Source organism: Mchenga conophoros, linkage group LG14 (assembly GCF_057382185.1).
Source record: "Mchenga conophoros isolate Kocher_MC1m ecotype Shallow Benthic linkage group LG14, M_conophoros_male_GT1.1, whole genome shotgun sequence".
NCBI lineage: Eukaryota > Metazoa > Chordata > Actinopteri > Cichliformes > Cichlidae > Mchenga > Mchenga conophoros.
The window spans coordinates 34305042-34317461 of record NC_140539.1 but is presented as its reverse complement, the minus strand read 5'-3'; the positions used below and the strand labels follow the sequence as shown (position 1 = coordinate 34317461).

Here is a 12420-nt window from a genome sequence, read left to right as displayed (position 1 = left end):
CCTGACAGAAATATATGCGTAGATTTATTTTCAAATTGACTACGGAAAGGAAAAAGAAACATCCAGATGGAGAAAGGTAAGGATGACAAAGTTGCTCTGAGAAGCAGGTGTGTGCCATTTACCCTGGGGGGGTCAGCCTGCAGGGCAGCCAGGTAGTTCTCCAAGGCCAGACGGCGTCGGTCATTCAGCATGGCCTCTACCCGGGCGAGGTGAGTCTCCACCAGCTGTTGCTTCTCGCTGGCTGCTTCCTCCTCCAGGGACTCCACCATAGCTTGGAAGTGCTGTAAACCAGTTCAAAATCTTACATATGCACACTAAACTGCATAGCACTCTTTCAGTTTCTACTAACAGAAAAACACAAGTCTCAATTTCATTCATGTCGCCTTCCAGGCTTGTTAAGGGACTTGGGGACTCATTTAGAAGGTTTCCCGTTCAAACAATGTCCTCATTTAGCCTTAGAGTGATAAAGATGGAACAGCCAGGGAAACGGGATCTTTAATGGTACAGGGAGTGAGGGACCCAAGCCATCATCCCTCATTCAAACAAAGGGACAAACCGAGGGGAGGGGCGACTCCCATGGGAAAGGATCAGTGTCTTACCTGGATCAATGTCTGCCGTTCAGCCTTGGGCAGGTTCTTAGCCTGGCGATCAGCTTCTTCCCACTCTTTTCTTACCTGGAGAGAGAAGTGCATAGAGAGGGAAGGAAGTGAAATGGAGATAAAAGGCAGTCCTACGATGACTCAGAAAACTGCTATTTTGTTGGGAAAACAATACCAGGTAGGTAAGAAACTGATAAAGTACGACTTTGTTTCTTGTTGTTATCTCAAATTCAAATGATTTATGTGACTTCTAACTTATTTATTTTTTTTTTTTTTTCCTTGTTTATTACTTTATTTTGGCAAGTAATAAATGAACATGTTTCTTAATTTCATGTTATCAATTTGTTTTTGTTATTTCAGGAATCTTAACAGGAAAGAATATTGGCCGTCAAGGTATGATGTGACAAATATTGCAGCTTTTCTATTATGATGTAACTCCTGCTTAAGTTTGTACTAAATAAATTAACTATCTTAACTATGTAAATACAAAAAAATACAATATAATTAAACTTGTACTAACTATTAAACTAGTTACAGGCAGAAAACATGAGTAACATAGGCTGTTGTCAGTAAGCTCTATATAAATGGCAGTCCAGTATAGAGCACTAGAAATAATGGGGAAAACACAAGGAAGGATCTGGGAACAAATTGGCAGAATAAACACTAAAGACAGCAGTGCAGCACAACAATGAACAAACATTATCCCAGACACTGAGAGCAATCATTGTAAAATGGAAACACAAGGCTAGCACAGCTAAACTTAATCAGGGATAAGACAAGGGAAGTAAAGCTGAATACAAAGCATAATAGACAAAAGACTACAAAAATAAAATGGGAACACAAAGAGGCCTAACACAGAAACAGACTCTTAATGAGAAACATTTTACATAAAAAAAAACATATCAATTCATACAATATTCTATTTTTATTGTGTTTTTACAAGAAACCATCTTGAATCTACAATACTTTTTCTTGTAGATTCAAGATGGTTTTTTGTCCTCTTTTTAAACTTTATTTTAGTCACGATTGCTTTGGGTTTATTTATATATAAATATAAATGAATATGTTTCTTAATTTTAATTAATCAATTTGTTCATTATTTTGTTGTTTTATGAGTCATTAGCATTCATGATTTGCAACATTGAGGTATGTTGTGGCACATAATGCAGGTGCTCTATTAAGACATAATTACTACTAAAGTTTGTACTGACTTATTCATTATAAATACACAATATATAAATGCATGCTAACTAATAAACTAGATACTGTGAGAAAACATGACTGATAGAGTGCTGTACTAATGTTGTCAGCAAGTTCTTTTTTTTTTTTTTTTTTTTTTTTTTTTTTAAAAACAACATAGATAATACACTTGCTCCTTTTCCTCCTACAAATATCTATTTGACTGCCAATGATGCAACAAAAAAGCTACCAGCTTTACTGAAATAAATCTCTTCAAAGCATCTGCGATCATGTACAATGTGGTCACACAGTGCAGCTGAGCGGAAAGATCCTTACATATTGCCTCTCAGGAATCAGCGTCCTGATTCTTGCTGGTAAACTCACCCTCTCCATGCGGTTACGGTGTCTGATCTCCAGCTGCTCCTTGGCTCTCTGGAAACGACTGTGCTCCTTGTCGTCGGCGGGGGTTTCAAAGTAGATGTCGACATCATCGGTGGGCTGAGGAGTCGGGGGCATGGCTGCAAAGTCAGACACAGATGGCGAGAGGTCAGGGCAGCAAACTGACAACCGGACAGACTGACACACATAGAGAGACGGGCTAGCAGACCAGCCGATCCTGGCAGAAACAGGTAGGCAGCAAGACAGACACACAGGCAGACAACTGGGCACAGAGAGAAAGAGCTGAAAGGCGAAAGGAGATTGACGCCGGACCTAAATCCTCACAGATGCACTCCTCTCATTGGCATTCTTCCACCCTCAGTAAGTCTGATAAATTTAAGAGAATCTGACAGTCTTTCCATTTCAGTTCTTTTCATCTTCCAATCGGCTTTCTGCTGACAGGTCGCATCTCCGACACTAATAGAAATATCTCCGTATTTGACAACTGGGTCACAGGGGGTGAAGCCAGAGGGCTCTGTTCTATACAGTCATGCACCGCTCCCTCCTCATATCCCTGCAACTTGCAAAAACAGTCCTGCTTCAGGCTGGCAAATAGAAAGACACCTCAAGCACTTTGGCCCCGTCATCTTAAAAAAGAGGAATGGGTTAAAAATAAGGACCTTTATTTTCTAATTCCTAAATTTAGCAGCTTCAGTCCTTAAAAATGAAGAAAAAATTCAGTTGGTTACAACTGTGAACTATGTCTAACCTGATGGGAAGTAAATCACTGCAGGTGCAAAAAAAGGGGCTACTGACTGACATATGCTGGTGGTTTCTAACAAAAATAGTTGCAGTGCTCTGTGATCAGAAGAGACAGGTTGCTGATAGACAGACAGAAACAAACTCATGCCGGGAGCAAACATTGACCGTCAAAGAAGAAGAAAGAGGAACACTACTGAGGGGAAAGTATGAGTGTTTTTTTTTTTAATTGAAATTTAGTTTAAATTTTAAATGCGTTTTACAGTTTTCTCTTTTACTGCTACAGAGAACTCCGATTTGACAGTCAGGCAGAAGACTGGAAGAAAATAACATTTCCAGTATTTAATCTTTTATTCAAATAATTTTATATTCAAATGAAACCTAATGAAAATGTGATTTCTTTCTACTAGATAATACTAATATGGAAAATGTCTGCAGTTCAAAATTAGTAGAGCGTTTCACTAAAGTAATGAACCTGCTATATCTTGTCTTTACAAATAAACTATTTCATAAAAAAAGTAAATGAAAAATGTCATTATGTGTAGTGATGCAAGGATGAAATCTGACGGATTAAGAAGTAGCAAATAAATGGTAATTTGAAGAATTGGTTTACATCATCATTTAAATATCAAACAAAATCTGACTCACATTTAAACAGATTTCAACTAATTTAACTGATGATAAAAAAAATACCTTCTTTGCACCAAGAAGATTCTGTCACTTTTGATATGATTTTTTAAACTGAAATAATTAATAAAAATAATTGTTTGGAAAAATAAAGCAAAAGAGAACAGCTTAGAGTATATTCAGGAGGACGTGGCTGTGAAATAACGTGGAAAGAACGACTGCAGAACAGGTGTTCTGTTTACTACATCTATAATTTCCTTGAAGGCTTTCAGTGGGAAGTTTGCAGCAAAGACACAAACAGATAAAGAGAGCGGAGGGTTTGTTAAAGCGGCCTCTGTCACGTGAGACTTACTCAGACGTTTGCACACGGCCATGCAGTACTCCTCTGAGTCGAAATTGTTGCGGTTGCCGGCACAGCCACCGTAAATGAAGCGCACACACTTCCTCTGGCTCATGTCGAAGTGCCAGCGGGGCATGGAGGCACGACAGGGGCCGGTCTCAGCCTCCAGGGTGCACACCGCTGCCAGAGTACAGCTTGTTAGATCAACCAGCCATTTTGGGCAGCAGTCTCAATTACAAACACTCAGAAAACTACAGAAACTAGATAATAACATGTTCATAACCTCCTTTCTGTTCAGCCTGAGCTGGACTTATCTAAGAATGAGAAAGGGTGATATGTCCCTTCAGTCTGATACAAGAAGAACAGTTCATCACAGTATCTGGTGTGAGCTCAGCTTATCTAATTACAGACCGGTGGGGATTTAGGTATAACTGCATCTAGCTGAAAGGTTGAAAAGGTTTGATTATATTTAAGATGTAGGTAGTGGCAAGTGCATATAAAGGGAGAGTTAGAGGGAGGGGGTTGAGTGGATGATATGAAAGCATCTAACAGCACATTACAAACCTTTCACTTCTTGTAGAATCTTGTCCTCATCCTGGTTGTCAGACATTTTGCTTTCTTTCTTCTCATCCTCATCCTCCTTGTCAGCCTCCTCGTCCTCATAGACATAGTGGTACTCCTCCTCGTCCTCCACCTCCTCATCTTCATCCTCATCTACCAATTCCTCCTTCTGTGTGGGCTGCTCGTCAGCTGGTGTCTCGCTGATGAGGGAAAGAGTCGGTTAAGTGAAGAGGTGTAAGCCATTGAAAGGAGTGATTTATCAAGAGAGACAGAGCAGCTGCCATGGATCAATGTCACAAAACTTTAATTCATCCAGATGGCCAGTTACATCCGCCCTTCCCAATGCAGCGCTTATTTTGCTTGCAATATTTCATGAACACATCCAGATGCAGTCTGCCCTCCACCTTCGCAATTGCTCACCTGTCCTCGACAGCCTCCTCTTCATCCAGGTCCATCTCGTCAATCTCCTCATCCTCTACCTCTTCATCTTCGTCATCCTCCTGGGAGGGGAGGGAAGGTTGGGTGGACTCTGTGCGAGAGGCGGGGCAGCACACGTATTCTGTGCCTTGGAACTTATCAATGCCACAGGGCAGCAGCATGCCATAGCTGTGCAGCACCATGGAGCTCTTGCCGCAGGCCTGGGGGGTGAAAGAAAAGGGCACGTGGCACGGGGTCGGTCACTCTCCAATTTACCAGCTTTAACTTTGACAAAGTGATATTTGTTGAACTTTTATTAATCGAGACAATTTTAAAAGACCTCAGCATCAACGAAAGCCTGGCCTGATAAAGGAGTATGTGAGTTATGGAAGAAGCAATCATCTTAAGAGCCTCAGGACACAACCACCAGGACTTCCAGTGTAGAATGCCAAGGACAAGACTTCCTGTTTCTTTCACTGATCTTTGATAACAAGGTTATTTGCTATTCCAAGTGACTGTTTACAAAGGTGCAACCAAGCCCATTCAATCAAGATTAGTCAATATTGGTGAATCTCAACAATAAGTAAGAGACTAGGCAACAATGGCATTCATAGGAGAGCTCCAATGTAAACATCACTGCTGACTAAGAAGAACAAAAAGGCTGCTCTCACATTTGCTAAATATGTCTGAAGAATCTGAAATATACAAGTGTAGCAAATATGCAAAAGAGAAAGCAATTCAGAAAAGGGGAAATACTTTTTCCCAGCACTGTAAGAACATTTATATGTAAGCTGAATTTCATTGTTTATTCTAACTTCAAGAATAGTGCTGCGCAGAGGAGGTTTCTCCACCAGCGGATAGAGCTCATTCTTCAGCCACATACTGACTGGAATGATAAAAAGTCATGTAGTCCTTCAACTGCCAAGCTATTTTTCAACAATGCTGATGCAAGCACTGAGTGCAAGCTCGCTCTAATTGATGGCAGCTGAGAAACTCCACTGAATTTGCCGCCCTGCTTAAGAACATCCCAGTGGCAGGTGGTGAGGGAGAGATTGTTTTTGAAGCATTTTTCTTACTCACTTATTCCCTCTGCCAAGATTTATCCGTGCTTAGGTGTAACATATTTGTTATCGACTACAGGTTGTTTTGGATGCCCCACAAACTAAGGCTGAAGATGATACTCAGTCTTTGGCCTATTTTTTTTTGGACTGTAGGACTGAGGGAGCATGAGGCAGGGAGTGACATGATTGGCTCTGTGAGCCGTGGTCATACTGGCCCCAAAGGGGTGGCTCTGGAGCCGCCCTGTGGGATTAGCTGCATTACAGCCACAACACTAATCTGATTAACAGCTGAAATGTGAGGACTCCCCATCCGTCTATGATCAGAGGACCTCAGAGACTCTCAGAGACAGGTGGAAAGACATTAGAGTGGAAATACGGGCAAGTAATATAAGAATGATCCGTATGACAGGAAGAAGAGACTTGTTTAATCTGCGAGTTAAAGCTAACAACGTCTTCCCACAGGATACACAGCCTCCCACCATTTCCTGTGAGGTGATTCCTTCCTTACCTCTTTGGCCACACTGTGCCATTGCTGGTGGCTGACGCACATGTCCATACGCTCCTTGTGAAAGAACTTGCACTTTTCAGGAACCAGAAGGACGTCACTCACAAACTCGCCCACTGTAACAGCAAAACAGAAAATGGACCAATATGCCTGTTATTCACACCACCAATCTGTCCAAAAAAAGCCTAATCACTGCCTAACAGCACTGCCAGGGTTTATAAAAATATCTCATAGTCGGACTAAAAAGGAATAGATGAAGAGCAAAAAAGGGGGCCAAGATTCAATAATTCATAGCTGCCTGGTCCTAGATACTTTATTCCAGCGGTATAACAGAGAGGGCATTTGGCACTTTAACACTTGTAGCTGCCTCAGAACCTGAGAGGGATTCATCTCCCTTCTATAGCTGCATCTGTTACCCATCTGCAATCAAAATGGCAGTGGAGAAAATCAGGTTTCACACTGTGACTCTTTTAAGGTAGTCCAGGCTCTTCCTGCAAGAAAATGACATCATTTGCTTGATGAATTCAATTCAGCGATGTTTTATTCATAGAGCGAGCTGACAGAAAGAGGATCTGGAAGAAATAAATGGCTTGAAAGGTTTCTTGTGAGTTCCTATGAATAGATTTAAGATGAAAAAAGAAAAACATGCACGTCTGAGAAAATGGTGCAGGGGTCATAAGAAAGATTAAAAAGGACAGTGACTGCTCACATGCTGGCAGTGTGACAAGTTGCTCAGGTAGAGCCATGGCCACCAGAAACAGATGGAAAGCCAGGCAGCCAGGCAGGGAAAGAAAAAGAGGGCCCAATGAATAGAAGGTTTAGAGCGCGGGCTGAAAGCACACAAATCAGGGTCTAGAGGTTTCACGATGAGGGCTGGGAGCTGTCCTATAACTGCTCATTTAGTGGTTCGCCCTAAACTCGGCCTCAGGCAGGGCTGCTGGAGCACAGGCGAGGCGAGGCAGGCGGGTAGAGGGCGAAAAAGCAGTGTTTTGGAAAATGAGAGGGTAGGATAGGAAGAGAAGAGAGCCTGAAATAGTAGAGGACTCAGCAGCTGCTTCTCACCACCCCCCCTTCAGACCCCCGTCTGCTTTATACCCACCAATGGTTAAGGTTAGCCACATTAAGCAGATTTATCCAGGTTCTCTACTTAGACACATCAATTGCATCTAAGTAATTGTGCAATTGCTGGTTGGCACAAAATTATTCAACAGAATACTGAATGCATCTGATTTAACATTTTATCTGTCTTCTGGCTTTCAATGAAGATATGATTCATGGCTTTGTTTGACACTTCTGTCACTGAACATTTTATACCCTTTATTCTCATTACTTGTTCTTGCACTACTTCTATTTCACCACATTTTATAGCTCAATTTCTGTCCCATATATCTGCAATTCTATATATTGTTAACGGGTAAAAATTAGCTCTGTCATGACTCCACAGGGCATTACAGTAGAATAATAGAACAGCCAAGCCCAATAATATAACAAAATTATTATAAAATAAACACTTGAAGTGGCCATTCTGCATGATTACTCCCTTCATTTTTATGGATTTGCTGCTGATATTTCTGTCCTCCACTTTTAAGCAAGTAGAGCTCTAACAATGACATTTGCTCACTTTGTAGGAGAACAACTTTTATTTTATTTCATTGCTGCTAATGATTTAAATTGCCTTCCGCTTTACTAACTCTGGCCTCCTTTCCAGAGAAACTGAGAAGCTCAAGGACGAATATGACTCCCTGTAACCCTCAGCTCCATATATTCTCCACCGGATGCTAAGCGATTCATTTACTTATGCTTTCATTTCGTCCACTCACTCTCAGAGGCTTCTCTGGTTGTGAGGTGGAGTGGGTTTCAAGCAGATGCCGTATGCAGTCACACTGCAGTGGGTGATGGATGATGGTGTTCGGTGAGCAGCTGTGCCTTGCTCACTGCAAGAAACCCAGCACCGTGTGTTTTCTGTGCATTATCAGTTTGTGTAGTTGCAAGTGTGAGCATACTCTTCTATTTCGGTGACCTCCTCTCCACATACTCTATTCATCCACTTTTCCTTTAACCTGCCATCTATCAGATGCCCTTGCTAACACTGTCAAATTCCTGGTCTGGCTGCACCGAATGCATATAAGGCATGTACTGAAGATCCTCTCACTGCTGCAAGGTGCTAAATCATAGCGCATAGCTTTTGTGTTTCAAGGACTCTCAAGGTGAAACCTGCTGTCATTAATTTCAGTGATAATTTCTACACCCTAAATTCAAATATAAATATGGATGGAAAAAATGAGTGTTTCCTGGACAAAAATAGTTTGAAATACATAATTTTAAAATAAATTAGAGGAATATTATTAATACATGCATGTACCTGTTGCTTTGTCTGATTTTAAGCCATATAGCTCGTTTAATGTGAAGTTATTTTTGATTTCTTGGCTAACCTGTCATTTACATTTGGATTGTGCTTTTTTGGGGAGGGAACCAGACATTTCTAAAATCAGGAAGTAGCTGGAGTTCGATGACACATAATGGAAAGAACACTTCATTTAACTACTGGTTTTAGACCCTAGAAAATGTTTTGTGATGGCCTGAAGACTTATTTCTGACTCTGCAAAACATTTTTCAAGCCATAATGGAATACTAACAGATAGCGCACCAAGCTTTTTTTGTACACATTTTCAGTGTATTCACAATAGCACAACTCAGCATCTGTTACGACAACTGAACTTGTCACTGTGTATCCTGCCCTTTGTTCCACCAATAGACTTAGTCAACAGGAAAAGCAAAGAATGTGCCATGTGCATAAATGTTATGCAATTATGTACATTTCCCACCCACCTAAACATCGCTTTAAAATGCCTCCTGAAAAGTCTACAAAGTATCTTAAAAAGGCTTTAATATGCCTCAAATAAATGATGCCATATTGGAGACAGCTACCAGGGGCAGCAGAATTTAAGCCCCTAGTTCTATAAAACCAAAATGCAAATGTAAAGTTGTCTCAATAAATCAGTGTTTGCAAATACAAAGAGTGCACCTATATTTTTCTCCAATAACATGCAGTCTGCAGTCAATTTAATCACTATGTAACAGACACGCCAACAAACACCAGAGTCACACATGTGCAATAACCGTTTTTACCATTCTAGACATAATAATAAAAAAGTCTCTAAAATAATCCTGACTCGTCTGACAAAGACATCATGCTGCAGGGATTAAAGCGCCATGGAACAAAAATCGCATTCATTTGCAGAGCCATTGTTTGAGGACAGGAAACATGGAGGGATTGTGGCTCTGAGCCTTTGCATGGAGAGAGATGGACTACAGCACAACCCATCTCTCTCCTTTTACACTGAGCTTCTTCCTTAGCACTTGCATTATTCATATAAACCTATTAATTTGACATGGGTGCAGGTCTAGCCCTTTTAATCAAATCCTTCCAGCTAAAGCCCAGCTCCCTTTGGAGCATTTCATTTCTTTTTGAATCTAGTATAATTAAAGTACACTGACAAACAAAAGGCGGAACCTCTGATGTCCATTTCTCTGAAACATTATGCAGACATTGCAAACAATGAATAATTTAAAAGCACTTGTTACTGCATTTGATATGATAGAGAGGCCTGACAAGTAATGGACTGCAGAGAGGAGCCACGGTGAAGTGGCAGAAGCATGGCATGTCATGAAGCGTATGATCAGAGCCCTCCAACTAATCCCCCTAAAATGCTCCATTACATAATTAAGCAGTAACCCTCTGAACAGCCTTCTTCTCACCAACACCTTATGTTTATCTCTCCTTCTCCATCTGCCCTCTGCTTTCTCAGTTGAGGCTCCTCATTTGGAGCTTAGCAGAGCAGCAGAGAGGGCTCTGTAAATTGATAGGGCATGAGTGTCACCCCTTTAACAATGATGACGAAAAATGTGCAAGAGTGAATCCTTAATTATTCTAGAAGAGGTAATGAAATTGGCCTAATCAAATGGAAGTCGTTTCACTGCTGTTGAACTATGCTTAAAGAGTTCAGGTGCAACAGTCAGCTGTAGTGAAAGTACAGTCCTATTAAGTATTGTAGCCTCTGGATGTCAGATGAGAGGAAGCCATAGTGAAATTTTGGAAAAATGATTCCGCCTCTAAATCTCTCATCTGTATTCACGTCTCAGCCACCAAGTAGCCGCTCTGGATGTGTGTTTGCTGTCCCATGGAGTACCCCAAAACCACCTCTCTGCATTTGCCAAAAATGCTCTTGAATGGTAGCCTATTTCACAGTCCAGTGCAAGTGCTAATGGCTTTTTCATCCTGGAAAGCGGCACAACTCAATCAGCAAGAGGCCTTTGGACAGAGGAAGAATGTCGGAAAGTGTTAGCAGCATGAAGGAAGATGTTTTTTCTTCCTGACATGGCTGGACAAATACAGGGAGGAGTTTCAAGACTCCATTTCTATCTTATTGCAATCCTCAGCGGTAGCAGGAGTGTACTGTGTTTTTGTAAGTCAGGGGCCACAGAGGCATGTGGCCTGCATAGTCTGGGGCTATATCTGACATTTAATAAACCAGAATATAGCCATGTTGCCACTGCTGATTACAGAGATTCTGCAGGAGACAGGGGAGAGAGAGCATTGTCTATGACAGTGCAGGCGAATGGCGAAATGGGGAGTAATAAAGTAGGCCTCCTCACAGACCCCTCTCTTGCTGACCCTGTGTGTCTGTGTGAGTTTATGGCCACTGTCTGAGGAAGGGGGGATAAGATTGCAGTTTATTGCTCAACAAGCCTCCCCAGCAATAAAAGGCTCATGGCCCTAAGCCATCCATTCTGAAACACATTAGCTCCCATCCAGCCTGGATCTGCTCAATCTGCAGCTCAAGGCCAGAATTAGTCAACTGAATCAGACTCCAATATTGCTCTATGTCACCTCTGCCTGTGGCTAAGATGTATCATACTCTAATCTTTCTCCACCCTGATGGATAATACAGACAAAGGGGGAAAATGAAGAACATCTAGATTTGAAGGGTTATTTACCACCTAAGTGATTTCTCCCGACCCTTGAACCACTCATAAGTGCACAAGCTTACCTAAGCATTTGTAAGGCACTACAACATGGGCGTGCCCTTTGCACACTTTCTTCTCTTTCTTGCACCAGTTCTCAATGCGAATGGGCTGGTTGGCTTCCACCACATTTGTAATCTGGAGTTCTGGATACATCTGCAGGAAGAAGAAGACCCAAATTAATATTAAGCACTGAGAGAACGTACATTTGTGTACGTGTGTGTCCGTGTGTAGATGTGTGTGAAAGAGAGAGAGAAGGTGAGATAAGTGGAGCTTCAGTAGGATCCTTTAATCCACACTTTATACTCTCTAGATGCCATCTGTTCATCCGTGAAAGAGCATATGATTTACACTTTCCCCAAATGCCAACAAAATGTCATTGGTAAATGCAACTGAAGCTTTTGAGATAGGTTGCTTGAAAATGTACAGCCCTGCTTTTTTTTTTCTTCCCTTGGATGGCTGCATAATAAACCATGACACCATTTCCAGAAGCCTCCTGGGTTAGCAGGTATAGTAGGAGTACTGAGTAAATAAGAGTGAGGATATCCATGTTGTGTAAAACTTCGTTTTAGAGGCAGCTTGAGAAAATGACAGTCACAAGATCTGGGAATTTAAAAGCCACCCACCATAGTGTAAATAACACCTTATAGCCTCTCTAGCGACAAATCACAGAAAAATGAAAATTGGCTTTTCCCCTCACCACAGTAGCTAATTTCCCTCAGTACACATCAATTTAGTCTTCAATGCCACCCACCTAACCTAAAATGTCCTCAACAAATAATTTATACTTAATAATCTAAAGTTGTGCAAAAGTTTGTTATTTCATTGTGAACCTACTGTGAAGCAAACCCAGCTGTTTTGAACAGACACCATTTTCATTTGCCACGAGCAGGTTATCTTAGTTTAGCAAGAAGGCTGAAAAAAGAAAATAGCCTGGCTCTGTCCAAAAATCTGCCTGAAAGCAGCTCT

General features: G+C 41.3%; 1 protein-coding gene across 7 annotated transcripts in view; it reads right to left on the bottom strand.

Annotated features, from left to right (window-relative positions):
• aplp2 (amyloid beta (A4) precursor-like protein 2) overlaps window positions 1-12420 on the bottom strand; it is a 53386-nt gene that overhangs the window by 11226 nt on the left and 29740 nt on the right. For 6 of the 7 annotated variants that reach the window (XM_085244089.1, XM_085244094.1, XM_085244090.1 and 3 more), the window contains exons 3-10: window positions 11478-11607; window positions 6430-6542; window positions 4864-5081; window positions 4447-4643; window positions 3895-4062; window positions 2163-2296; window positions 600-674; window positions 123-281 (exon numbers count right to left, since the gene is read on the bottom strand). In XM_085244089.1, coding sequence (XP_085100215.1) covers window positions 123-281; window positions 600-674; window positions 2163-2296; window positions 3895-4062; window positions 4447-4643; window positions 4864-5081; window positions 6430-6542; window positions 11478-11607 — 1194 coding nt within the window. The remainder of the gene's footprint in view (window positions 1-122; window positions 282-599; window positions 675-2162; window positions 2297-3894; window positions 4063-4446; window positions 4644-4863; window positions 5082-6429; window positions 6543-11477; window positions 11608-12420) is intronic. The other variant, XM_085244096.1, reaches the window with a different exon arrangement.